The sequence below is a fragment of the Sturnus vulgaris genome, chromosome 11 (assembly GCF_052056855.1).
Source record: "Sturnus vulgaris isolate bStuVul1 chromosome 11, bStuVul1.hap1, whole genome shotgun sequence".
NCBI classification, from domain to species: Eukaryota; Metazoa; Chordata; class Aves; order Passeriformes; family Sturnidae; genus Sturnus; species Sturnus vulgaris.
Window position 1 is genome coordinate 1221416 of NC_142253.1, and position 27577 is coordinate 1248992.

A 27577-nucleotide genomic window follows, 5' to 3' on the forward strand; every position below is an offset into this window, starting at 1 on the left:
GGGATGGAGGGTGGCTGTGCTGCCCGGGGGGAGCTCCACGCTCGGCAGGGCTGGTGACAGCGCTCCCGAGGGCATCTCTTAGAAAGCGGCTCTTGGGAGGCCCGGTGATTCAAGGGGAAAGCTCTGCAACACTCATTCTGGGAAGTTTCCATTTGAATTGCCGCAAAGAACAGTTTTTCCATGATAAACAGATTGCTTCAGTTCCCCAGCAGCACTGGGGGGGGGGGGGGTCACGGCCACCACCCCCTCCTTCCACGGGGCCCTGAGTCATCCTCCACCCAAGGGCTCAGCCAGGGGCCAGTGTGGCTGGGCTGGGATGGCAGGGCCCTGGCAGGATGGGCAGCAGAGGTGCTCCCAGCAGCCTCCCATGCCATGGGGGAATTCAGCCCCGAAGCAACTGGCACCTCTTTGAGGTCAAACGTGTGTCTGAATTCAAGAACCTGAGAAAATCCGTCCCCAGGCAGGTCCTGAGCAGTGTGTGTGCAGAGCCAGGGCCCCTCTGGGGCTCCCTAGGCTTTTTTTTTTTTTTGCTGAACCAGGACTCCAGCACTAGGGGGTCAAACACTCGGTACAGGCAATGCTGATGAGAGCCCTGCCTCCTGTGTCCCCACACCAGCAGCAATTCTGGATCACAGGGAGCTGCCCAGCCCCTCACAGCACCCCAGCCCTGGCTGACCCTCAGGAGCAAACACCACTCGTGTCCTCTTTGGGCTGACACCAAACCAGGCTGGGTGCTTCATGTCCCAGCCAGCTCCAAGGCAAACATCTAAGCAGCAGAGATCAGGGAGAGAGAGGAATCCCACTGCCTGTGCCTCTCTAATCCTGTGGAATAATGCATCCCATGAAGTGCAGCCTGGATCCAGTCCAGCACTCACGAAGGCAATGACAGACCTCCCACTGATTTCAACGGGAGCAGAGCGAGCTGGGGTTTCATCAGTGTGCTACCAGCAGCAATAGCTCATCAGCCCCAGCGTTTCTGAATACATTAGAACATGTTGCCTATGCCCATAGGTCACATTTCATCTCAAATCACACCAATTTCACAACACATGCACTAATACCACGAGATAATCATCAGTGACTGCTTCCATTCGGGATGGATTTTTACCCAAATCAATGGCTGCAGTCAAACCCCACCAGCAGGTCCCAGGCCCTGCCACAGCAGGAGGAGGGCCCTGGGAAAGGCCCCCAACATGGCCATAACCTTATTAATGATTCGGTGTCAAGAATAGAAATAAGAGTTAAATCTTCCCTAAGCTGCTCAGCTGCACACTGGTGGTGTACACATCCTCAGGCAGCAGCACAAACACGAGCTCCGTGCACACCCCGTGACACGGATAAGCAACGTTTCAGCCCTGAGAGTTTGCATATTCATCAGTCCTTTCAAAGCAGAACAGATCTCGGCCTTTTCTCTCACTGCCACGGCACAGAGGAGGGAATGCTGCTGTACTTCAGCAGCACCACGGGCTGAAGGGAGGATAAAGCTGTGGTGCAGAGAGAAACTAATTATTCCTCTTGGGCGACAGCTCTGGCAGCCACAGCCTGTGGCCATCACTCCTTGAGTTGAGCTGGTGTTCAGAAAACAGCAACGTGGGAGCCCATCCCGGGGACTGGAATAAAGAGCAGAGGTCAGAGAGGAGGTAAATGGAGCTGTAATGCCAACCCAGCCCTTTCCCATCAGCACTGGCACCCCACAGAGGGCCACTCATGGACATGGGCAGGGCTGAGGTTACAGCAAACACCCACCTGCCTTACCTGCCTCCGTGTAGGTACAAAGAGTTGGATGCCAGGAGCAGCCAGCCCAGGACAGCCAGCTCCAAAGGACAACAACGAGCACAAGAGGAGCTGCCTTTTATTTCCAGGCATTCCTGTTTCCATCAGCTGTGTGGTATTACCCAGCCTGCTCAGTTTGCAGTTTTAACAAGGCACATGTGGTGGAAAACCCTCCCCATGCAGAGCTTTCCTGTTTGGCCATTTCCAGAGGCACTGGGTGTGATGGCAATAATTGCCTCCGTGGGGTGATGTGCCTGGGGCAGCAACACACCTGAGAGAAAGACACACGTCTAACAAATAAATTATTCCAAAATATTTCAAAATTTTCAAAATATTTCTTACACTCCAGCACAGAGGTGCCCCAGGAGTGAGGACATGAGGGCACGGGCACCCCTGAGCCATGGCCAGTGCTCCCTGGCCTTGCCCAGGGCCACTAATGGTCACTGCAATTAGCAGCTCTCAGTGGCACCGAGAGGCATCGGCAGAGTTCTCAAGTGGCCCAGAAGGGCAGTGGGAAAGGTCTGGAACACGAGGGAGCAGCGAGAGCCGCATCTCCTGGCGCCGGCAGCACGGCAGGGTTACAAAACACGGACAGCCCGTGTCACATAGCGAGGGTCAGTGTCACCAGCCCTGCAGGCTATGGTTACACGGGCTGAGCCCAGCACAGTCATCCTGCCTGCAGCCCTGTGCAGATCATCTCACTCTGCCCCCGCTGCCCGGGCATTCCCAACCCTCTCCTTCCACCCTGAGCATCACACGAAATGTCTAAAGGGGAAAAAAAAAAAAAAAAAAAGACTTGCTCAAGACCTGCTGCTTTTTCCACGCCGAAGCAGAAACAGCAATTATCTGGTTCAGTCTGGTGCTGCTGGCCTGGAACATGCCATGACAACGTGTTTCTCGTTTCAAAGCCTCTTTTGTACTAGGACACAGTTCAAGGGATCTTGCAATGCCTGCATTTGTAAACACGCCGCACTTGCAGCTACACGCTCTGCAGATGAAAGCCAAGGCAGAGCACGAGGGCACTTCTCCCTCTTCTCCCTCCGTGTGCCACAGCCAGGGGATGGGGCAGCTCCCCCCAGCTCAGCCTGACCTGCTGAATCAGGGCCCCAACAGCCCCGGGGCTGGGCAACCATGCGTGGTCCTCAAAAAGTCACGGCACGTTCAGAAAAATGGAGTCCTGGAAAAGGGGGGGGGAAGAAAAAAAAAAAAAAATCACAGCAAAAAAAAATGTGCGTCACTGCAGATTATTTTAGGCCCTGGTCCATGCATAATGCAAATAAGCAGCTCCCGGGGTACATGCCTGTAAAAACCATCCAGTCCCACAGCCTCAGCTACGGGAGCTTTCCAAACAGGTGGTGAAAAGCTAAAATTATGTGTCTGTGTGTCCTCACCGGGGTTAGGAAAGGCCCTGGCTCTCAGGAAGGCTCTCCCCGTGCCTCCACAGGGCTGGTATGAAACAGGACCGAGACATTAAAAAATTCAGGAGCATTTCTTTCCTTTTGAGGCAATCCTGCGCTCCCACTCAGCAAACCTCACTCAGCACCTCCACGGCACCCTTTGATCTGCCTGACCCCGCTGCCCCCTCGCAGCCGCTCTTCACGCACACTAACTTTTTTTTTTTTTTTTTTTTTTTTTTTTTTTTTGCCTAAAATCATTGTATCCTCCTTGTCTGACTTCAAGGAGTCGCTCGGGAAGCCCTATTTATGGGTTGAAATGCTGCTGAAAGAGTTATTGCCGTGTTATTCAGCTGTTGTGCCAAGCCTGCATGGGGATCGGGTTTCTGCTGAAAGGGTGCCAGGCACGTCTTTTTCCAGGAACCAGCAGCCGTATTTAGCCTCCGGCTGCACATGAAAGACTGCAGTCGGAAACGTGACATTGTGTCAACATTTGAGGCAGGTCAGAGCTGGGTGAGACCATGAAAACAAGCCCGGGAACTCAGCACACCCCGGCGGGGCGGGCGGCACGGGCTGTCCCGGGCTGGCACCGTGCCGGGGGTCGTCTCTCTGTCCCTCCATCTATCCATCTATCCATCCCTCCTTCCATCCATCATCCATCATCCATCTCTCCATCCATCCATCCATCCCTCCATCCATCCATCCATCCATCCCTCCATCCATCCCCCATCCATCCATCCATCCCTCTATCCATCCATCCATCCCTCTATCCATCCATCCATCCATCCATCCATCCATCCATCCATCCATCCATCCCTCTATCCGTCCATCCATCCATCCATCCATCCATCCATCCATCCATCCATCCCTTCATCCCTCCATCTATCCCTCCATCCCTCCCTCCCTCCCTCCCTCCCTTCATCCCTCTATCCATCCATACATCCCTCCCTCCCTCCATCCATCCATCATGAATCCATCATGCATCCCTCCCTCCATGCATCCCTCCCTCCATCCCTTCATGCATCCACCCATCCATCCATCCATCCATCTCTCCCTCCCTCCCTCCCTCCATCAATCCCCCATCCATCCATCCATCCATCATCCATCATCCATCCATCCATCCATCCATCCATCCATCCATCCATCCATCCATCCATCCCTCCATCCATCCCCTCTTTCTCCTCCAGGGATGCTGCTCTGGCAGGGCTGGGAGGGGCAGCTCTGGCACTGGGGTCCCCACCTGCTGCCACCACAGGTGCAGCCCCTGCCCCACTCTGTCCCACAGAACTCACCTGTCCCACAGAACTCACCTGTCCCACAGAACTCACCTGTTCCACTGGCACCGGGCCAGGGCAGCAGAGAAAATTCCCAGCCCATAATAATCTTTTGCTTCCTGAGTAAATGTTCTCTCTCCCACTTTTTTTTTCTTTTTTGGCAATTTTTTTCCTCTGTGCCTGAGGATCTGCAAGTTGTCCCACCATAGGACAAGGGGGGTCAGAATACGAGGGCCAAAGGGAAGTGGGAGCCATGGAAAGGAGACAGAAAACCAGGGGGTCCCGAGGCTGAGACACCTCTGCACTGAGCACCAAATGCTGTCCCCAAATGGGGTTGTTACACGGCTTCAGTGAGATCAATATTTAGCCCTAATTAAAGGAAACATAACATGAACGCTGGGACATTTGGAGGCTCCAAACACATTAAAGCAAGCAGCATTTTTTTTTCTAGCATTACTTTAGCTAAGGTTTCTTTAGTTCTGACCACAGTCTAACATCGACCTGTCCATGTGGGATCCTGGAGATGCTCAGCCCAGGACTGAGCAGTGCTGGACACTTAAACCACTCCCCACATTTTGTGATAGTGAAAATCCCAAATACCCTCAGAAGTGCCCTTGCCCCATCCACACACGGGCAGCACCACTGGGAAACCAAATCCTCCCACCCATCCCTTTGCTTTACCCCTCATCTGCCTTTGGGGGAGGTTTGGGGTCGTTGTTGTTTCATGTGAGCACCAGAAAGCAGCACTGCTGCTGGAGGGGCTGGCAGGGAGCCGTGGTGGCAGAGGACCCTGCCCTGTGGCTCATTTTGCAGCGCTGGGAGTGGAGGCACCAGGCTGCTCCAGCACCCCCAGTGCCAGCTGGAATTCCCAAATCAGGGAGGGTGGCAGGGATCACTCCAGCAAAGGCAGGACCTGACCCTCACACCCCTCAGGGGCTTGGTGGGCACCATCCCTGCCAGTCCTGGGGCAGCTGGGACACAGGCTGAGGCTGCTGAAGTAAAACCAGTTTGCAGCAAGTGCATTTTCCTCCAGGAACTGGGCAAAGGCTGTGGAGACACTCCGGGGTGAGGGGCTGCCTCCTCCCCACAGAGCTTGGGGCCCTGGAGCCAAATGCCAGACACAGGGAGCACAACGTGACATCAGGAGAGAGCAGGAAAGCCAGCCAGGCTCTCCAGGCACCTCCCTCGAGTCTGCAAGGAAAAAAATCCCTGAAGGTGCCAAGGGAGTTAAAATAAATAAATATCCCTGGTGACACGGGTAATGGGACCCTGAGCTCCCTCAGGCACCGGCGGCAGAGGAACTGTGGGGGGAGCAGGCACCCCAAAATCCCTCACCCCACTGCACCCCAAAATCCCTCACCCCACTGCACCCCAAAATCCCTCATCCCCCCCTGTGCCCCAAAATCCCTCACCTCACTGCACCCCAAAATCCCTCATCCCCCCGTGCCCCCAAATCCTCACTCCTCCCTGCACCCCAAGATCTCTGCTCCCCCCGCACCCTGAGATCCCCCATCTTCCCTGCACCCCAAAAGTCCCACTGCCCCCTGTATCCCTCATCCCCCCTTCTCCCTGATTCCTGAGATCCTGCTCCTCCCTGTGCCATCCCCTGCTGGACCAGACCACGTGGAATGACCCTATTCAAACATTTCAAAGCACAGGAGGCAAACCCTTATCTTCCACAGGAAAAGAATTATTTTATTAAGCATTTTTAAACAGCTACTTAACATTTACTCAAGATAAAAATATGTACAATATCCCACCTTGAAGGCGGCTCCAAAATATAAACACTGTACCTCTCCCGAGAGAAAAACGGAATATTCTTCTCTTCAAAAAAAAAAAGACAACCCAGAAACAAGAATACATTCATATTTCTCACTTCTTTATGCTCAAGTAGTTATACAAATAATAGACATCTGAAACGTTTTAACTTTTAATATATTTATATAATATATATATATATTTATAACAGGATTTTACAAATAAAGGCAACAACTGTATACCAAAAAAACCCAAAAAACCAACAACAAAATAAACGTTAGAACACAATCTGCAATCAAGCATAGTGCATCTCAACAGCTGGTGCAATGGGAGGGCGACATGAGGATCCAGACAGGGGTTCTGCTCACCAGTTCTCAAAACCAGTCAGAAAAAAAACACCAAAGAGCACTGCCCTTAGCAGTGAAGTTTGGGGTTTTTTAATTAAAAAGAAGCTAAACTGGAGATGATGTTCCTCTGTGGAGAAAGCCCCTTGCAGTTCACAAGTGGCACCACCCGGCCCCTCTCTCCTTAACTCGGGGATGTGAGCCAGGCTTTGCCAAGGAGGAATCCAGATGCTCAAACCCTGCCGGGACCAGGTTTTGAGTTTGAAAATCCCAGCGCTGTCATTTTCCAAAGGCACTGACAGGGGCACGTTCAGCGGGGATGGCACTGCCAGCTCCGGCTGAACTGCTCCCTCTGGCAAGAGGCTCCCGAGCCGGGGAAACCGCGGTGATTCCCGAGGGACACGGAGATGCCCGGGGACACAGCCATGCCCCAGGGGACAGGGACATTCCCGAGGGACACGCAGCCCGTGCAGCAGCAGCAGCAGAGGCTGGAGCCGGTGCCACCAGCAAGGCGATCCCAGGGACAGCTCCCCTGACCCGGCCCAACGTAGCAGCTCAAGTTACAGGAAGGGCGCAGGTTAATTTATTTATTAGATTACGCCATGGAAAGCTCCAAGCAGCAGCTACCTTTTATTTCTTAAAAAATATCTATGTATCGGCAAGGGTGTGGAGAGAAACCCGTCTTAGGTCTGCCCGACCTGTGTGTGACCAGGCAGTGACCACTGCCCTGCTCCTCCTGGTGGCATTGCCACCACTGCCACACCACAGTGACCACTGCCCTGCTCCTCATGGAGCCCTGGTGGCATTGCCACCACTGCCACCACCTCACAGTGACCACTGCCCTGCTCCTCCTGGTGGCATTGCCACCACCTCACAGTGACCACTGCCCTGCTCCTCATGGAGTCCTGGTGGCATTGCCACCACCACCACCACATCTCACAATGACCACTGCCCTGCTCCTCCTGGTGGCAATGCCACCACTGCCACACCACAGTGACCACTGCCCTGATCTTCCTGGTGACACTGCTGCCCCTGAAGTGACCACTGCCCTGTTCCTCCTGGACTCCTGGTGGCATTGTGACCACTGCCACACCTCACAGTGGCCACTGCCCTGCTCCTGCATTCTGTGGCATTGCCACCACCACCACACCACAGTGACCACTGCCCTGCTCCTCCTGGTGACATTGCTGCCCCTGCAGTGACCACTGCCCTGCTCCTCCTGCGCTCACGGTGGCATTGCCACCACCACACCACGCTCAGGGTCACTAGGACACCAGCCCAGCTCCAAGGAGCCAGCAGGGCCATTGCCTTCAGAGCTGCTCAGGGAAGTACCGTGTTTTATATTCACGAATTTTATATTGGCAGACCCTCAAACCAAGTCTGCCCCATGGAACATTTCTTCACAGCTTTGCAATAGATTCGCAGCTGACCGAGTCAACTGCTGCTCTGTAGATGTGGAGAGGGAGGAAGGGAAGGGGTGAAGCACAAAACCCTTCTTAAACCCTTCTTTAATCTTTTGGAAGCAGCTGTCAATCGCTAACCTGGGTGCATCCTTCATCCTTCTCCAAGCTACCTGACAAGCCAGAGAAAAGGGGATTTAGCTTCCTACGCACAGTGAACCTCGTCCCCACACCTCAGTCCAGCCAATATATAAAAGTGAAACAGTCTCTCAAACTAAAAAAAAAAAAAAAAAAACCAAAAAAAGAAAAAAAGAGAAAAACCAGTCACACTGCGCTCAGTCTTTGGTTTCCAAGTTCAAAGGAGGAATCTGCTTCAAAGCTTGAAGCAGAGCTGAGGAGTCGATGGGGGAATGGGCTGGTACAGGAGAGGGGAGTCTCTGGGGCATCAGCAGAGGGGGGGAGATTTTGTCGGGGTTCATGAAGCCCGAGAGTGCGGCGGCAGAGGCCGGCAGGCTGGGGTACAACACGGGCACCGAGGCTGGGTACCAGCACTTCTCCAGCATGGGCAGGTAGGCGGTGGCAGACGGCGGGATCAGGTAGAAAGGCAGGCACAGGGGAGGCTGGTGAGCGTGGGGGCCCAGGAAGCTGCTGGAAGAGCCCATCATGTCACTGCCAAAAGGGCCCTCGTCCTGCGGCGACTCCAGCCTGCTCCTTTTGGCCGGCGGGTCCTCAGTCTCTTGTTTAATAGAGCTTATTCTCTCCTGGACAGCGTACTTGAGGTCGGTATCCTTTTTGAAATAGGGCTGTTCCGATTTGGAGTCGCTTTTCTCCAGCTCTCCCCCGTACCCGCTGTCCGTGTCCGTGTCGCTGCCGCTCTGCTCCCCGCTGGAGTGAGCGAATGTCCGCTGGATCACGGGCACGCAGTTCTTCCCGTGGCCCTCGCCCAGGGCCACCGGCTTCTCCTTCAAGTCCACCATTTTGGGAGGGATGTCCCCGGGCTTGCGGGCCGCCCCGCCCTGCAGCACCTCGCTGGCCATCCGGTGCAGGTGGCTGACCAGCTGCGACGACTTCAGCTCCTTGCCGTTCTCGTGCTTCGCCAGGTATTGCAGCATTTCCTTGGCACACATCTGGAAACCGGATCGAAACATTTCCTGGCTGGAATCGAGGTTTCTCGATGACAGGTCACCTAAGGAAACATTAACAGAGAGAAATTAAAAATTAACAACATGCTAAATAGTTCCATTTTCACCTCCGAGGCGGGCCGCAGGCGACGTTGGACTTGGGCTCCAGCACAGCCAGAGGGGAATGTGATGGCCAGGCTGGACTCTATGAACAGAAATCCCTGGATTTCTGCAGAAATGGACAATTCCATCGGAACATCCACCTGCCCACTTTTACGTAATAACTTTATGTAAAGTGCCGCCTGCTCTTTTTTGTTATTTACTGTATAATCCACCTTCAACAGGTACCAGAGCGAGGAGAGGGGAGTGAGTCAAGCTGTGGCTTCTCCAGGAAAGTCCCCGGGGAAGGGAGGGTGCAGCTCTGGGCAGGGAGCTCCCGGCCCTGGCAGCAGCTCCAGCAGCCCCGGGGGACTCCGGGGAGCTCCAGCAGCTCCACTGCACTCCCTGTGGCTGCCGGGGCAGGGACAGCGCCTCCGAAAAAATTCGGGTTTACTGTATCAGATTCACGTGAGTGCCACATGTGAAAACAGCAGGAGGAAGTGCATCTAAGGCTGATAAGCTGAAGCACCCAGTCTCCCCTCTGCCTGCAGAGCACAGGCCAGCTCGTTTATAAAGAAACTTTAAAAAACGTGTATAGAAAGCAGATTTGCATCTATTTCCAGAGAAAAACAACCAAATAAACCCGACTGGGTTATCTAAAGCTTACAAATGGGAATGGCTTTGGAGAGAATCTCATAGCAAACCTGGGCTGTAATAAAACTACTTAAAACCCAGTTTAATTTCAAACAAACTCCAGGGCTCTCTGCACTGACCACCCTGAGCAACACATCTTTTTTTTTGTGAAAGCTCATAAGCAAAGCTTGAGAAAACGACAGCATGAAAGCCACAATTGTTGTCTCCTCCCTTCAGGGGAACAAGGTGTCACAACCGCATTTCAGAGGCTCCCCAGGGAAAGTCCATCACACACACACACACACACCCCCACAGGCTCTCACCCTGGTCTGAGCACTCACCCGCCTGCAAACCGCTCTGCAGAGCGATGATCTTCTGCTGCTGCTGCTCGATGAGATTGGTCAGTGCCTTCACGTGCTTCAAGGTGAGCTCCAGAACCACAGCCTTCTCCAGGTGCCCTAGAGTCTGGGAGCACAGGGGACAGGTTGGCACCCGCCGCGGGCTGGGCCACGCAGGCAGGAGCCCCACGGGGCTGCCAGTGCCTCCCCAGGAGCCGCGGGAGGACGGACACGGTGACACCCAGAGCAGGCAGGACTACACCGGCAACGTTCCATGGAAATCACTTAAAAAGCAGGCTATGGAAAAGGCTCTCGCAGAACCCTCTGGGTACTTTCGGACCAGCCGCATAGCCCGGAGAGAAGCGTTTTATTTATCGGTTCTGCTGCCCCTGCTGGCACCGTGAACTGAACCCGGGGCAGCCCGGAGAGCCCGGCTGGGGACTGTTCTCGCCCGGCAATGGCGTGGGGGAGCCGGCGGGCAACTCCCGCAGGGACCCGCAGCTCCCGGGGAACTTTGGGATGCGCTTACACCCTGCCCGGGCGTGCGGCACCGCGGAGAAAATAAAAATTAAAAACAACTCCCAAAAAAACCACCCCAAATCCGCGGTGAAGCGGCAGCAGAGAGCCGGCGGCGGGGCAGCCGCTGCCCCGTCCCTCCGCTCGCACCTACCGTCAGCTTGAGGTGCTCGGGCAGCAGGTCCTTGAGCTGCGCGATGCACTCGTTGATCCTGTCGCGCCTCTTCTTCTCGATCAGCCGGTGCGGCAGCTTGTAGGTCTCCTGTAGGGCCGGGGCAGCGGGTCAGGGGGGGACGGGACAGCCCGCACGGCCCCGCTGCTGCTGCGGTTCCTCCCGTGCCCAGCGCGCCCGGGAGCGGCCGAGCCCCCGCCCCGGGAGCGCAGCGGCCGCTTCACCCCCGTTAACCCCCGGTTTACCCCGTTAACCCCCATTCACCTCATCGCCCCCCATCTCGCCCCTCATTTACCTTGTTGTCCTCGCTCCTCTTCAAGCCCCTCCGCGGCTTGTACACCTGGTACATGTGCGCGAAGTCCAGCCTGCACGGGGCGAAAGGAGAGCAGCGCGTTACCGCCCGTCCCGGAGCCGGCGGGGCCGCTCCCCCGGAGCCCCCCGGAGCCCCCCGAGCCCCGCTTACCCCGGCAGGTCTCCGCTCTCCAGGGCGGGCAGCTTGCCCAGGCAGCCGGGCGGGGGCTGCGCGCTGGGGATGCGCTCCATCGGGGCGGGGGGCGCGGGCGGTGCGGGGCGCTCAGGGGCTGCCGGTAGCGGTGCCGCTGGTCCCGGTACCGGTGCCGGTGCTGCTGCTCATGCCGCGCCCGCGCCGCGCGGGCTGAGGAGCGGCGGGCGGCCGCGGGCCGGGTTAAATGCGGGCGAGTGGGTGGACGGGAGCGACGTGCGGAGCCCTGTGACCGCCGGCACGTCTGGCGGCCCCGGCGCCCCCGCCCCGCCGTCACATGAGCCTCACGTGGCGGCGGCGCGGGGGGAGGCGGGGCCGGGCCGCGGGGCCCCCCCGCACGTGTGTCCCGGCGCGGCGGGGACCGGGGTGGCGGCCTGGGGCTGGGCCGGGCCGGGCCGGGTCGGGCTGGGCTGGGCTGGGCTGTGTCAGCCTGCCTGCCATGCGGTGTTCTGCTGTACGGTGCCATACTGTGCCGTGCCGTGTCTGCCATGCAGTGCCCTGCTCTACTGTGTCATACCGTGCCGTGCCGGGCTGTGCCGTGCCGGGCTGGGCTGGGCTGTGTCTGCCATGCGGTTCTCTGCTGTACAGTGCCATACTGTGCCACACCGTGCCGTGCCGGGCTGGACTGGACTAGGCTGTGCCTACCATGCAGTGCCCTGCTTTGCTGTGCCATTCTATACAGTGCCATACCATGCCGTGCCGTGCTGTGTCTGCCATGCAGTGCTGTACAGTGCCATACCGTGCCATACTGTGCCATATCGGGCCGGGCTGGGCTGGACTGGGCTGGGCTGTGCCTGCCATACAGTGCCTTGCTGTGTGGTGCTGTGCCATCCCATGCCATCCTGAGCCATACCATGCCATACCATGCTGTGTCATACTGTGCTGTGCCAAACCGTGCCATACCACGCCATTCTGTGCTGTGCTGTGCCTGCCATACAGTGCCCTGCTTTGCTGTGCCATGCCATACCGTGCCATACTGAGCCATAACGTGCCATACCATGCTGTACCATACTGTGCTGTGCCATACAGCACCCTGCCATACTATGCAGTACTACTGCTGCGTCCCGAGATTGGGGAAGAAAAAAAAAAAAAAAAAGAAAAAAAATCACCCCCAAAGTGACCCAAGCACAAACATGGACCCAGAGAAAGCTGTAGACATGGAAGTTTAGAAATGTGGGAGGAAAACTAAATTAAGTGAGAGTCGCTAAAATGTGGCTCTGGGGAAATGGTGATGCTGCAGGGAAGTTTTGGGGTGGTAGGACCCCATCCCTGGGGGTGTCCAAGGCCAGATTGGACAGGGTTTGGAGCAACTTGCTCCAGTGGAAGGTGCCCCTGCCCATTACAGGGGGTGAAAATAGATGATAACTTCAAGGTCCCTTCTGGCCCAAACCCTTGTGTGATTCTATGATCAGCAGGAAATTCTCCCCTGTGAGGGTGGGGAGGCCCTGGCACAGGTTCACATAGAAGCTGTGGCTGCCCCATCCCTGGAAGTGTTGCACGGAGCAACCTGGTCTAGTGGAAGGTGTCCCTGTGCATGGCAGGGGTTGGAATGATGATAATTTTAAAGTCCTTTCCCACCCAGATCATTCCATGACATCCCATGGCCGTGCCAGCCCATGGACGCCAGCAGTTGCACAATGCTGAGCAATGATAATGGTTTGTGTGTACCTGCCAAGGCAGAGCTCTCCTGAAGGGCCGTGGTCACTTCCCTGCTGAGTGCTGAGCAAGTACAGGCAGGCTCAGCTGATAAAAGCTGCGTTTACCACGATAAGGGAACAGAAGAGCTCCAGCACTGAGCTCTTGCTATTGTCTGCAGAGTCCTGGCTGCTCCACCTCGGGAGGAACCCGAGGGAAGGAAGTGCTACATGAGAGCACAGAGAGGTTTCATGTGGGAGATGGAGACAGGCTGTTTAAGGTTTATCCCCATCCAAAGGTGTCTCTTGTTACCAGGTAGAATCCCAAGGGAAGCTGGAGCCTCAGAAAGATGCTAGCCATAAATGTAAGGTCTATAAAACCCCAAAATCTCCTTTACAAGCTCCCAGCATCATCTCCAGTGTGAATACCACAGCAGTGGATCAGTGACATGAGGCTTCCACAAAACAGATGTTTGGGTTGTCCCACTCAACATGGTCTTCTCAGCGTTTGACATCCAAGCCTGCAAACCTGGTGATTATGGCCAGGATCCTGGAATCCCAGAATGGTTTGGGTTGAAAGGATCTTAAAGACATCTCAACCCAATGCTCATCTACCATGAGGGTCCCTGTGGTGTCACAGCCCCGGCACACCGTGGAGGAGAGGACTTGGGGCTGAGCATGGAGCTCTGAGTGCCACAGAATCACAGCTCCGAGCTGCTCCTTCCTGCAGGCACCGAACAAATTCAGCAACAACCACCAGAAGACACGGGGGTGATGCCTTTGTCCCCTGCTGCAGCTCAAGGGACCGTGACCAGCCTCAGTAACGAGCCCTGGAGCAGACAGTTCGTTCTCCCTGTGCCCCCAAGAACCAAGCTGTTATTTTCCAAACAAAGGGTGGAAAAAACACAGACAATTTTTCATCTGTCCCATCTCTGACCCTTTGTCCAAGGCAACAGAAATAATTAGAGCTTGCTGCAGCCTTTTGCTAATGAAAAATGAGGTTTGGGGCCAACCTGTTCTGCATTTGAAGTTCAGGCTCCAAGAGTACGTGGACGGCTTCATGCCCGTGGATTGTCTGACTCCTGCATGCTCCTTCAGATATTCGGTACATTCCTGCAGTGGGTGGTGAGCCACAAATCAGGGTCAGAGGTAATCCCCAATTATTTAGCCCTTTTACTGTTCTCGTGCTTGCCAAACAATTCTCCATATCAGGATTTGCTCATGACCTTAAGGGACGTTGCCAAGGATTTAGGAGTCCCCCTAAAAGGAGGATCCAAATGAAGTTATTACATTCTTGGGCATCAAGTGAGATTGCTCGAGCGTTGAGTTACATTTTCCTGGGGATCAGTTTTCATAAGCAAGGGCTGATGCAATCATCAATTCGCCTTCTCGCTTGTGTTTGCTGAATTATTTCTACATGGAGGGCTCCTTTACACCACACGATTCGGGCAGTAACAAAATGTTTAAAAAGGCCGAATTCTCTCAAGCCATGCGTGGAGCAGCAGCTCTCCTGAGCGCTCCTCCAGCAGGGCTGGGAGTCACAGGACCGCGACAGCTCGTGTCCAGGGGGATTTGCAGTTACTTACAGAGGCACGAGAAGGTGAGAGTTTGGGGGCTGGTTCGGGGGTGGGCTGGGAATCCGAGCCTCAGGATCTATCCCTTCCCCGGGACTGTCCCCTTCCGACCGCGGGGATTTGGGGGGAAAACGTTCCAAAAATCCCTGGCACTGCTGTCTGATGGAAGCCTATGTGGGCAGCGCCGGGAGTTAACAGATGGGTTGTGGATTCGAGCTTACGATAAGGTTACTGAGGGTGGTTTTGTTTTAAAATGTCTCTTACTTAATATATCCATGAAGGCCAGGCATGTGCCTGTGGCCTGTAATCAAATCGCTGACTCTCCCTCTCTCCCATTTCCAGCAATCCCGGCTCGGGTTACTGGCACCGGAGGTGAAAGCTCAGCCGTGCCGGGGCTGGACGCGGGCGCGGTGCCGCCAGGGATGCGCTCAGCCCTCGGCATCCTCGGCCCCGAGCCTCCGGCAGGAACACCCCGTGCTTTCCGCACCAGGAAAAGCTCCTGTGGGAGCCGGGCTGGGCAGCAGGGCTGTCTCCTGTGCTCGGCAAACGTGACAGCTCCGCTCCCGAGCCCCGCGGCTCCGCAGCTGCTGCCGCCCCCGGGACGGGCGGGAGGCACTGGCTGGGCGCAGTCAGCGGGGGGACAGCACCTGCATCCCTCCATCCCTCCATCCCTCCATCCCATGGGTCCTGCGGAGTGTGGGCAGCCTGGGATGTGCCCAGCAGGAGCTGCCAGGAGAGCTGCCCGGCTCCTTTCCCACCGCAGGCTCCAAGGAAGGCGGGGGAGAGCCCGCACCCCTCGGCCGGTCCCGAGGGATGCTGTGGGACCTCAGAGCGCAGGGTGCGAGCAGCAGCTTGACACCCACCAGGGCTCTGCCTCAGCCTTCTGGGAGTTGCAAAAGCCCCATTTGGTGTGAGGCCGGGTGGTTTCAGCTGTGTGTGACTCTCGATAGCGCAGCTGGCCGCGCTCGCTGCCGTGAAACCGGCAGGAACCGTCACGAGTCAGAAGTCGAGATTTAATATTGCAAATACGTGCATCCATCGCTGCTTAATTGCATTGGTTGAGGCTGCCATGGGCTCTGCCTGGATAAAGCCCTGGGAAAACACAGCAGGAGCTGTTGTCTCTGTGCCCTCCCTCCGGCACGACCCTGGAGCTCTGCCGGGCACGTGAGAGCTGCGGGAATGACGCTGGCATCGCTCAGCGAAACTCGCCCCAGGACTATTCAAACGAAAGCCATTCCCCTCTCTGAGCAGAGATGTTTGCCAGCACCCAGTGCAGCAGTGGGAGGAACATGTAGGTGGAAACTATTTGGAAGTGGCAAAATTTGTGGACATTAATAAGAGACTTTAGCCCACTTTGATAGCGTGTTTAATAAAACACGCCGGCTTCCCGGTGACATCCTGCCCTGCCAAACCCTGGCAGCTCACGCTGTTTAACCAGTTCCCCCCCGGCTCTTGCACCATCTCGTGAGAAAGAACCCCGGGCGTGCACACCCGGCACACCCCGGGGCTGCACAGGCCTCAGCTCTGTCTGCACCAGCCTAATCACGGAATCAGGGACTCCGGGAATGGGCTGGCTTGGCTCGGAAGGGACCTTAAAGTTATCCAGTTCCACCCCTGCCATGGGCACACACACCTCCCACCAGACCTGCTCCAAGCCCTGTCCAACCTGGCCTTGCACACTTCCAGGGATGGAAGTCTACAACCCAAGAGTCATCTCAGAGGTGACATCCTGGCTGCTGCAGGGGACAGCGAGGAGTGACAGCAGGGTTTGGAGGGGCAGGGAGGATGAGGAATCACCTCTCCTCCCGCTGCTGGCGTTGTCTGGTGGATGCTCTGCACAATGGGATCTGATCACATCCCTCCTCCTGCCTCACATCAAACAGTGAGTCAGCGCTGGAGCCCCATCAGATGTCTCTGCCTTGGCTTTCATATCTGGGAAGCAGAGAGGATGATGCTCTGTGAGTATGCAAAGCAAGGGAAGCAGGGTGCCTTCAGATCTGCCACTTGGAAAATACTACGTTATTTATTTTCCACTGGCACCCACGTACCCCAGCAGGAATCAACACCACCGAGGCTCCCAGTCTGGGGAGATGTTGTTCTTTCGGGGGATGCAGGTAACAACAGCTGCAGGGCCGAACTGCATCATGTCTGAGTCAAATATTAACACAGAGAATATTCTGAACTTGCTAATTGAGTCAAAAAGATTACACACCCACCCCTAAAAATAATAATAAAATAAAGCTGGGACAGGCAGAAGAAGAGCCCAGGAGTGTGTTCCTCCTGCAGTTCATGTCAGGACATGAGTGAGTTAAACCTTGACCTGTCAACTCGAGGCTTTGGGACAAGGTCTGTGTGACCTCCCTGCTCATGGGCTGTGGGGCACCCAAGAGCCAGGTCGGGGGGAGTTGGTACAAGCTGCAAATGCCATCAGCACAGGGGTGAGCAGGGGCTGTTCCTCAGGGCACAGGTGAGAGTGTGCCAGGTCAGAGTGGGGAGCTGGGGGCTGCAGTGCTGCCTGGGAGGTGGTGGAGTCACCCCCTCTGAAAGGGTTCAAGACCTGTCTGGATGGGGGACATGGTTTAGGGGTGATGGTGGGACTGGATGATCTTGACGACCTCTTCCAACCTTGCTGATTCTGTGATCCCATGTGGTTCTGTGAAGGGGAACACTGGGAACCCAATGGACTTTGCCAAGATGCCACCTTGGCTGGAGCCAAGGGAGAACAGCCCCATGTGCTGCACGTGGCCTTCCTCAGCTCAGCCTGGTCCCTGTGGGATCCTATGGGATCAGGAACCTGCTTGGAGAGCCCGGGATGTCCCAGGGCTGGCTGACAGCTGCAGTTGTCTGGATTAACTGGGGCTGCTTAAGGTGGGTGGGTGGCTGTGCTGGGAGAGGAAAAGGGATTCCTGGCACTCCAGCTCATCAGGACTTAATGAATATTTGGCCTCTTGGAATAAATGGGATGCAAAGAAAATGAAGGCAGAAGGGGAAGTGCAGGTGCACGAGGCCAGACAAGCCATACACATGACATTGTTTCCTCGTCAGGCAGACTGAAAAAACCCTTGGCCAGGAATATCATTGAGCTCTGGGGCAGTCTGGAGCAGCCGTGGGAGAATGCAACCCGTCATTTTCTAAATAAGAAGCCAAACCTCTGAATCCAGATCCACCTCCTCCCAAACTCCCGCTCTGATCCCATGTGCCTCACGAGCCAGATGTGGCTTGGGCATTACTCCTGCTGCAAATTCAGCTGAAATAAGCACAAACAGGAATTAAATGGAATAGGAAAGATTCATGGTGGATTTCTGCCTAATCAAGATTACACACGGTTCTGCTGACTGTGTTCCTTCAGCATGCAGCAGGACCCTCCTACATCACTCCTGGACCCCTCTGTGCCACACAGAGCCCTGATTCCAGACCCCAAAACACCACCCGGGGGGGGGGAACGCTTAGGTTTAGGTAAAACACAGCCCACCAGGACAGAGAGGAAGGCAAAGGACACCCAAGGCATCCCTACGAGGAGTAGTATTTGACAGGAATGTCTCTCATAGTGCCCTTCCCTCTGTATCAGCAGGGATCTGGCTGAGAAGTCCTGGAGCAAACCACAACTGAGGGTGTTGCTGTCTTCCCCAAATACTTTCTCTAATGAGGTTTTTAAATAGTTTTGCCCCGCCTACACTGGCAGCCAGAGCACTTTCATCTCCAGGTGAATGGGAACCGAGGTGGGACTCAGCTGTCTGCCGGGAGCATCATTTCCATACTGCAGCGAGGCGGGAGGCACAGCAGGGAAGGCTCCGGCACAAATGTTCACCTGGTGCATCAGAGCTTGAGATGCAAAGAGCGCTCGGGCAGTGTGGGTTGGCAGGACGGGGGGGCCTTTGGGTTCCACCTGGGCCGGTGAGAACGGCCCTGAGCCCGCAGGTACCCGCTGGAAAATGAGGTTTGTGAGCAGGACTCAATTTGTTACAACCTGCTCCGAGTAACCACACACCTCTCGTTCTTAGGTGGCAAAGATCACGTCTATCCCGGAGGCTTTTGGGTGGGTGTGGAAGTACTTTCCACAGAAACGCATCTCGCCCCCTTCTCCTCCCCTGCGCTGCTGCCGGCGGAGCGGCGCTGACGTCGCCGGGGAGGCGAGTGCTCGCCCACCCGCACCAGCCCAGGAGGAGCCCAGACTCCCGGAATTCCAGAATCACTGAGGCTGGAAAGACCTCCAGGATCATCGAGTCCCAGCTGTGCCCAGTCCCAACCTTGTCCCCGGCCCAGAGCTGAGTGCCACGTCCAGGAATTCCTTGGACACTCCAGGGATGGGGATCCAAACCTCCCTGGGCAGTTCCAATACCTGGCCACCCTTTCCATGGGGAAATTCTTCCTGAATTGAGGCCTCTCCTCCTATCCCTGTTCCCTGGGAGCAGAGCCGACCCCCTGGCTGTCCCCTCCTGTCAGGGAGTCATGCAGAACCACAAGGTCCCCCTGAGCCTCCTTTTCTCCAGGCTGGTCTCATTCCTTGCAGGAGTGTCTCCCACAGGGATCAGAGAATCATAGGATATCCCAAGCTGGAAGGGGTCACGAGGATCATCGAGGCCAGCTCCTGGCCCTGCACAGGACACCCCAAGCACCACATCAGAGTGGGCACTGATGGCCTCACACACGGGGCTGCAGAGCTGAGTGCGCTCCGAGAGGTCAGACAGGGCTCTGAGCTCTTCTTCTAAGGGGAAAGGAATCATTCCATCCCCAAACAGTCACACAGACAGCAGTCTGAGGAAATGGAAATGGCCACACAAGCTTATTCCAGCTGTCCCTTCTCATTTTATAAACTGCACGTCCCTATCGTGGAAATAAAGCCCAGCCCTGGAGAGCTGTGAACATCTGCAGCTGCTGCCCAGATGTGGTTGCCCAGAGCCTGAGCAGAGGTTTCAGGGGAAAACCCCTGTCTGCCTCACACAAAATGCCAAAACAGAGGACAGAGGTTTCGCTTTGTAACCCTCGACCAAGGAGACATTAAGTGCCTTTGATCTCCAGATAGAAAAATGATCTTTTGATTTCAGATTATGAAAATGAGGAACCATCTGCTAAGAAACAGCTCCGGACCCACGTTTTATTGAGGCCAGATGGTGTCCAGGGTTCCTACGTATGAATTCAATTAGCTGCTTGTGTCTGCGTCAGTGAGTCTGGATCCACCCAGTCATGTTTTTGGAACAAATATTGTAATATTCCCATGGATCCTCCAGACAGTGGGAGGTGTTTCCTTCACTGTGAAGGTTTTGGGAAGTGGTGACTTTGTCTCATTTTCATCATTTTCATCCCTGCTCTGCATTTCTAGTCCCTTGGTTCCCAAGGCTCAGGGTTTTCCCTGGATCTCTGAGCCAGCTGTGCTGAGTGAAGACATCCCTGATTCCAGTTTGCCCATCAGGGCTGAGGTTTCAGCCCCTGGGAACCTCTCCAGTCCACCTCTCCTGCACTGGGACTGAGTTTCAGCATTATTTGGAATATAACCCATTTCAAACATCAGCCAGACCCGCCCCAGTCTCCTTTTCACAGTGCTTACCAGGGCTTTACTCAGGGTTTAGCAAGGTCCCTGCTGCCAGCACCTTGCATCCTGGAAGGGTGGCACAACAGGAGGCCTTTCACAGGATGCAGAATGTGGGAATGAGCAGTTCCCTGAGCAGCCACCAGCCCCAGCACGGATGGATTTCCTGCCTGGATAGCCAGGCTCTGCAAATCCCAATTAGCTCCCCTCATCTTTCCAGTCTAACAATCTGGAAGCCCCTGGTTGGATTTTTATACAGGTGTGGCACAGCACCACACGTTGCAAGCTGCATTTGCACCAATTCCCCTCACTACAGTGTAGGAAGGGGGCAAATTCTGCTGTGGGAATGGACTGGGCAGCAGCCTCAGGAGCAGCAGGTTGGGATTTGGGGCTGGAAGGGCCTCACTCACAGCCCACACCTTGCCCTGCATCCTGGGAACTCACCTGCCTTGAAAAATTCCTGAGCAGGAAGTATCCCTGGCAAAGGGATGGCATTTGTTGTTTTCCCTTGACTTTGTTGTTTTTTCCTTGACTTTTTGTGGAGGGATGGGGCTGTCAAGCTCAGTCGGGCACAGGGACTCCCACTGCCCACGGTGCCACCTCTTGTTTCAGGGTTCCTCACCCATGAGCTGTGTTTGGCTCTGGTTTCCCATCACTGGCAGTGCTGGATGGGAGGTCCATCCTCTCTCTGCCTGCCTTCCCTGCCATGGAATCACGCTCTGTCCAGGCACGCTGTGGCTGCTGTGCTGGGAATCCCCAGGGCACCTTTCTGGGCTGGCTCTGCTCCTGCACGGCTGTGATTACAGCCCCATTACCAAATTAGAGGATTATAAGCATAATAACGCACAGAGAAACTACTAATTTCCAATGATTTCTCCTTTTTAAAAGAAAATCCAAGCCCTTTAGCAGATGGGGTTTGCAAAGAGCTCTGAAGGAGCAGCCATGAGGGAAGAGCAGAGCGATGGGAAAAATGGAGCAGGTTCTCATTAGGGTGCAAGGTGTGTGATAATTACTTGAGGAAGCAGAGGGAAGGCAGGGCTGGGTTCTCCTGGATCCCACAGCCTCTGCAGGCTCCTCGTGTGCAGCTGCTGCAGGCCTGGAACATGATTCCACAGCTCTGCCCAGCCCAAGCGTCCCTCACTCCTTCCTTCCCAGGAATTCTCAGGAATCCATATCTGATCCCACATGCCATTGGAGTTTTCCCTCCTGGTGGTGCTGAACTGCTCAATAGAGCTCTTATTGCTCCAAACCCAGGATTTTGGGCAGCTGGTTCAAGTTTGACACCCCTCAACACAGATTAGTCAGCTTTACACCCTGCTCATCCCTTTGCTCATTCAGCCTCCATTGACAGCCTCACCCCCACCAGATGTCCTGGTTTTCCAGCCTCACAGCTTGTGTTATTCCAAGGACCCACCAGAGCTCCTTGGATCTGCTGGCAGGTCCTTTGGGATTCCCTTACAGCAGCAGGCAGCAGCTTTAGGGCTCCTCAACCTCGATGCAGAACCTTCCAGAAACCCTGAATCCGCCCACCCGTCCCCATCTCCATCACACATCACCAACGTCACCCCTTGCAAACCACTTTGAGGAAGGTTAAGAGTTGGCTGCTTGAAGCCAAAGTTGTGACTAATATTTTTTGGGGAAAGTACTTGATGTCAAAACAAGTGAGAAGTGAAGTGGAGACATGTGGTACAGAGATGTGGGAAGGGATGGAGGGGCTTTTTGGTGCCAAATTTCCCTGTTCCCTGAAGGGAGAACCCAAGTTGCCTTCTTTCTTAATGCAGAAAGAGACAGAGAAGGAAAACAGAGAAGGAAAACTTCCTTCTTTACTTCTTTTAGATCCTTGCGTTTCTAGAAAGCTGCTGAATCACCCCTCTATGATACAGTGTCACGGAAAAGGGTCCCCTGGTCACGGCAGTGGCCACAGGCCAAGCCCCAGCTGGGTTCCAGAGCTGCTGGAGCCCCTCAGTGTCACCCCCAGCCTCTGCCCAGGGCAGGCTGGAGCTGCCAGAGCCCCAGCAATCCCTTTTCCTCATGGAAATCCCTTTTCCCACAGCCACAGGCTGCAGGTTTCAGGTTTCCCAAGCCTTTTCCCAGCCAGAGCAAGGTGTGCAGGCACGCAAACACCTGGAAAAACAGAGGGGTCCAGCCCCAGGGCCAGCCAGCACAGCCAGGATCACTCCTTTGGAGACAGCCAGAGTCAGGTGTGTTACACGGAAACGTGTGGGCTCCACCGCTTTGGAAGTGAAATAAAACCAATTATTTTCAGCCATTTAGAGCAGGCAAAGGACTCAACCCTCAAAACTACTTTGCTTCCAGGAGTTATTCAAACCCTATGGAGCCACATATATTTGCTTATTAACGAAGTGCCTGTGCTGGCCGAGCCCGGCGCGGTGCAGGAGGCTCAGCTGCAGAGCTCATTTCCTATTTACATCCCAAAAAAGCCGGGTTTAGCAGGGCTGCTGCCCCTGCAGCCAGCAAGGTGTGCTGTGCAGGTGTGGGAGGGTGATTCAGCAGCAGCACCCATGGGTTATCTGCGTCCTGTGGCTCCCGGTGCTTCCCCGGCACAGGCAATTCCAAGCACACCCAAATAAAGTCCCAAAGCAGCCCTGTCTGGCCTCACCCTCTTTCTCAGCAGAGGGTTTGGACAGCTTCCATGGCTCTTTTTCTCTTCCTCCCAGAGGAAGTTGGCCTCACAAGCAACTCCCTGTGAAGGCTGAGCCAGAAGGTGGGACCTGGCCTGCTGTCCCTCTGTCCTGACCTCTCCTGATGGCAATAACAACCTCCAAGTCTCTCCTACACCCTAGATGGGCTTTCCTCTTCCCCCTACACACAGCCCCTTCCCAGAGTAGCCCAGGTACCCTCATTAACCCCTGCTCTGCTCTGGGCTGCCCTGTGGGACAGGGAAGCCCCAGGTGAGCTGAGGGGATCAGTGGGGGCTGATTCCTGACCCCACTGACAACTAAACCAGGCAGCCAGGCATGGGAGCTGCACATGGAAACAAAACATCCCACCACATTCTCCTTCCAGCTGGGCCTGTTGCAATAGCACAAGGGGGGGATGGTTTTAAATTTAAAAGAGGAAAGATTCAGACTGGAGATCCCTGTGAGGAGGTGAGACCATGGCACAGAGTGCCCAGAGAAGCTGCCCTGTCCCTGGAAGTGTCCAAGGGCATCTTGGATGGGGAGCAGCCTGGGATAGTGGAAGGTGTCCCTGCCCATGGCAGGGGGTGGAATGGGATGGTTTTTAAGGTTCCTCCCAACCCAAACCATTCCATGACTTTATAAACATCTGGCTGGAGCCCGTCAATTTTGGCTACTCTTCACAAACTCATCGGAAACACTAAAATACTCTGATTTTGGTTTGCCATCCCTTGGGAACAGTGGTATTGTTCCCAGCCAGCAGCCAGGAGCTGTCAGGATGCCCAGACCATGACATGACTGGCTGGATGCCCCTGACAACCCCAGTTGCACTGGAAATGACGGGGCTGGGCTGGACATCCGGGTGCTGTGGCTTTGCCAGGCTCCAGCCCTCGGTGCTAACGTGCAGCAAGAGGCACTTCCAGGGGACAGACAGGATAAAAACTGCGTTATCACTGCCAGCTCAGCAGGAGCAGGACTCACGGCAGATAATCCTCAGGGACAGGGACCTCAGGAACAACCCACCTGAGCAGAGGCTGCTCCATTAATCACTTTGGCTGCCCCCAGACCGAGCGAGGTTTGAGGCTCCCTCCTCCATCCGAGACGCCGTGTCACACTGTGACTGGATCCTGTGCTGAAATGCAGCTGCCGGAATTATGGAGGTGGAAGACCTTTATTTAGCCCAATCTTCCATCGTGAAACCTCCTCCAGACTTCCAACAACCCCCTCCCAGAGCACTGAGTAACAGGACCAGTGCAGCTGCCTGCCATGACCTCCCCCGAGCCACCGAGCCTTGTGTATTTTGGATACCAAACTATTTCCATCAGAAAGTAACTTCCTCAGAAACTTAGTGGGAGATCTCGGGGTTTATTATTCTTATGGGATTTTAAAATACAGATAAATTCTATTTATGTTTGCAAAGCAAACTCCGAAACCTCCTTTAGCCGTAAAACAATTTGGGAGCCGACCTGCCCTGGGGCTGTCTCTCCCCAGCCATGGCTGTCATTTGAGGCATCCTTTAGCAACCCCTATGAGCAAGACTTTGTGGGGTCACCACACCCACCTCCACACCACACATCTGCACAGCCAACTTTCCAGAAAAACGAAATTAAAAAACCAACAACAACTTCAAAAAAAGTCACGTCTTTTAGCAGCTTATTCCCACTACTCAAACGTTACTGATTTGGGGTGGAAATTCCCTGGCAGGAACTTCTTTTCCCATTTTGTGTCTTGTTGGGAAACGTGGTGGGGAGGGTTTTGGCAGATGAGCTGGGGGTGCCAGAGCTGCAGGCTCCCTCTGGAGTCCCTCAGACTCCTCAGATGTGGCCCCAGGACGGACAGGACCGTGGGTGGGTGGTGCAGAGCTGCAGGACACGCAGCTCCCTGAGCTCCTGCACGGGGATGTGAAGCTCTGTGAAGGGGTGGGTGCACATGCACCCCACAGCCTGCACACACAGCCACCCTGCCAGAGCACAGCAGGCTCACAGCTGGAACACCAGAGCCTCCATCCTTGGTGAGGAGAGCAGGGACACACACGGACCTGGCACTCCCACAGCAGCAATCTCCTCCAGCTCCCAGCCAAGGACAGGATGCAGTGGCCAAAGGAAGGCCTGACCTCCATGCCACCCTCCCAGGACAAACAGCCCTCTGGGGAACTTCTCCCAGCTGGCTCAGGGGCACCTTTAATCACACACAGCCTTTTCTGTGTGACACTGAGAGCTGCCATGGAGCCACGAGAATGCCACCAGAGCTGGCAGGAGGTGACACACACCTCACACCCCATGGGACATTGATGACCCGCCACTGTCCTCTTGCTTCTCTCCAATTGCAAGGCATGGAAAGCCCCTGGAGGCTGACATGGCCATGCCCCGAGGGCAGCTGAGCAGGACAGCAGTGACTCAGGGCAGGAGGGTCCAGGTCAGCCTGGTCACGGGGTCTCACCAGCCCTGCTGGCCCTGGGGCAAGTGGGATGGGGAAGCCCTGGGTCAGGTGGGCACAAGGGCACTGCTGGGCTGGTTTCCAGCTGGGGGTTGGGAACCAGTGCTCGTTCTCGTGCCTCTCACGAGGGTGTGTGTACAGACATCACACAGATCTGGCTGGCTGGATGCCCCCCTCCCTCTGCATCCAAAACACAAGGTCGTTCTTTACTTTTCTTACCAGGCACTAGCACTCAATTGCCAGCTTTTATCTCCCTGCAGTTTCTGTATGGAATTCTCTGCTCTGGGACTCTTTAGGATGGAAAGCCCTGTGTAAGTTTGAAACTATCTCTGAGTGCCATTGAAATTACCTAGAAATAATATAACCCCTTCAGTTCTGGAGCAGGATTTAATCTTTACCTTGGCCAAGTGCATTCCTGTGCTCACCAAGGTGTTTGGGTATCTGTCCTGAAGTGACACCACACCAGGGCTCTGCTGTGGGGTCATGGCTGATGGATTTTCACTGCTTAGGTAAAGTAAGGAAAGAAGTGAAATACTGAAATGAATAGAAGTAAACCCACAGCTTTGTTAGAACTGCACTACCCCCCTTCCATCAAAAAATTTGATTTCTGCAGCCTGGCTGGCAATGCCTCATCACTTCAATGTCACATTATGGCCCACGACACCCAGAAAACCACAGCAGTACAAATCTGTGCTGTTCCCTGCCTCCCTTCCCCAAGGCAAAGAATTAGGAATGATGAAAACAAAATCATGCGACTGAAATAATAAGAATTAAAAAAAAAAAAAAAAAGAAGAAGAAGAAAAAAAAGAAGGAATCACAAGACTGGTGGTTTGGAGCTGAGTAGTGCAGGAAGGGACCCCACAGCCAAGCAGGGACCTCTACTCAGGTTCCCACCACCTGGACACATCACACAGACCCTTCTCAGCTGGGATTTCTCCCTCCTTTCTGCCTCTTTCCAGCTCCTCAAGTCTGTACCTGAAAGAAGTCATGGAGGAGCCAAACTGATTTACTGAATTTTATCCTTTTTTTTCCCCTATAAGGAAACATTCCTTTTTTCCCCCATGAACATTTCAAGCCTTGCACATTTTGGGGATGAAAGCTCCTCTGTGTGTCTACAGCTAAAGAGGGACTTTGACTTCCCACCTGCCACTCTGGGACTGATGCAAGCAGGAGCTCAAGCAAGCTGACTCCCATTTCCCGGGAGACAGATCAGCCAGATTTCGGGAAAACTGAGCAGTCTCCTGTGCCAGGACCCATGGCAGATGCTGAGGGAATGGCAGGGATGGAGCTCAGAGCCTGTGCTCGTTGCCAGGGATGCAGCACAGGCTGTGCTCAGATCTCCTGGGGACCCCTTTGGGCTCTGTACACAAATACCTGAGCTGGGTCCCCTCACCTGGGTGTGAGTGGGAGGACAGGTGATGACCACACCTGGGAGTCCTGTGACTGCCCAGGGGCTGTGGAGGGACCCTGCATGTCAGAGGAGGAGCTTGGCCAGAGGTGTTATCCCCTTCCCACCACGGCTGCAGTCAGGGACAGGTGACACCTCCATCCCAAAGAGGCCTGGGCAGGAGCTGAGGCCACCCCTGTGCTCTCCCTGTGTGCAGGACCCAGCACCTCACACACACACACTGCACAGGGATGGCTCCCTGGGCATTCCACATTCCTGCATGGAAAGGAGATTCTGGCACCTTCAGGAGACAGAAGTGACTGTCATGAGCTCCGTGCAGGGTTTGATGGTGAGATGAGCACCCTGCAATGCCCTCTCGCTTGGGATGCCTGTGGAGACTGACTATTCACACCTAATCCATCTCCCTCCTTACCCTTCATCCACCCATCCTAAGGGCCTTCTCCCCAAACTTCAGCCCAAGGCCACTAAGAGTTCTTTGGCTCCATCACAGTAGAGTTCATCACTTAAATTATTTTGCTAAATCTGTTGAGCTGTTACTCTCCAAAAAAACCACCACAAAAAACCCCAAACCTGCCATGGCAGAAGGCAACCTGCACCTTCCCGGAGTGCCTGTGCCTCTGGAGGTGTCAGGACTCCTCAGTCCCGTTGGCAAATCGAACCCTGCAGTAACCCACATCTCCTGACTCCTGGTCTTGTGCCCTGATCACAAGATGATCTTTCCCTGTGCAAGAGCACCGGGAGTGAGGGATGAAACATCCCTTGTGTTGCCCAACACCTCCCCCACGGATCCTGAGCCGTGGCCAGCAGCCAGGACCCAGCACAGCAAGGACACGATTCCCAGGCAGCTCGGAGCCTCCAAGGGTTTCCACTCCCACCTTGGTAATCCCCGATTTTTACAGCATGGATTTGGGACTGAGGTGAACCTCAGGCAAGTCTGCATCACGAGCAATACCAGCTTTGGCCATGGGAATCTTGATTTAGAGGGAAAAAACCGAGATAACGTCCTGGAAATTAAACACAACTTTCTGTATTCCT

General features: G+C 54.9%; 1 protein-coding gene and 1 long non-coding RNA gene across 2 annotated transcripts; one reads left to right on the plus strand and one right to left on the minus strand.

The window, feature by feature from the left end:
• Positions 1 to 6110: 6110 nt before the first annotated feature.
• On the minus strand, positions 6111 to 11502 carry BHLHE40 (basic helix-loop-helix family member e40). Its single transcript, XM_014873878.2, has 5 exons — positions 11286 to 11502; positions 11118 to 11187; positions 10805 to 10912; positions 10138 to 10261; positions 6111 to 9129 (listed from the first exon to the last, which is right to left on the minus strand). The coding sequence occupies exons 1-5, from the start codon at positions 11363 to 11365 to the stop codon at positions 8279 to 8281; spliced, it is 1233 nt and encodes a 410-aa protein (XP_014729364.1). The 5' UTR covers positions 11366 to 11502; the 3' UTR covers positions 6111 to 8278.
• Positions 11503 to 14303: 2801 nt separating this feature from the next.
• LOC148222456 (uncharacterized) lies at positions 14304 to 16793 on the plus strand. The gene is made up of 2 exons (XR_015805919.1): positions 14304 to 14558; positions 14875 to 16793. It is a non-coding gene; the product is annotated as an uncharacterized LOC148222456 (long non-coding RNA).
• Positions 16794 to 27577: the final 10784 nt, after the last annotated feature.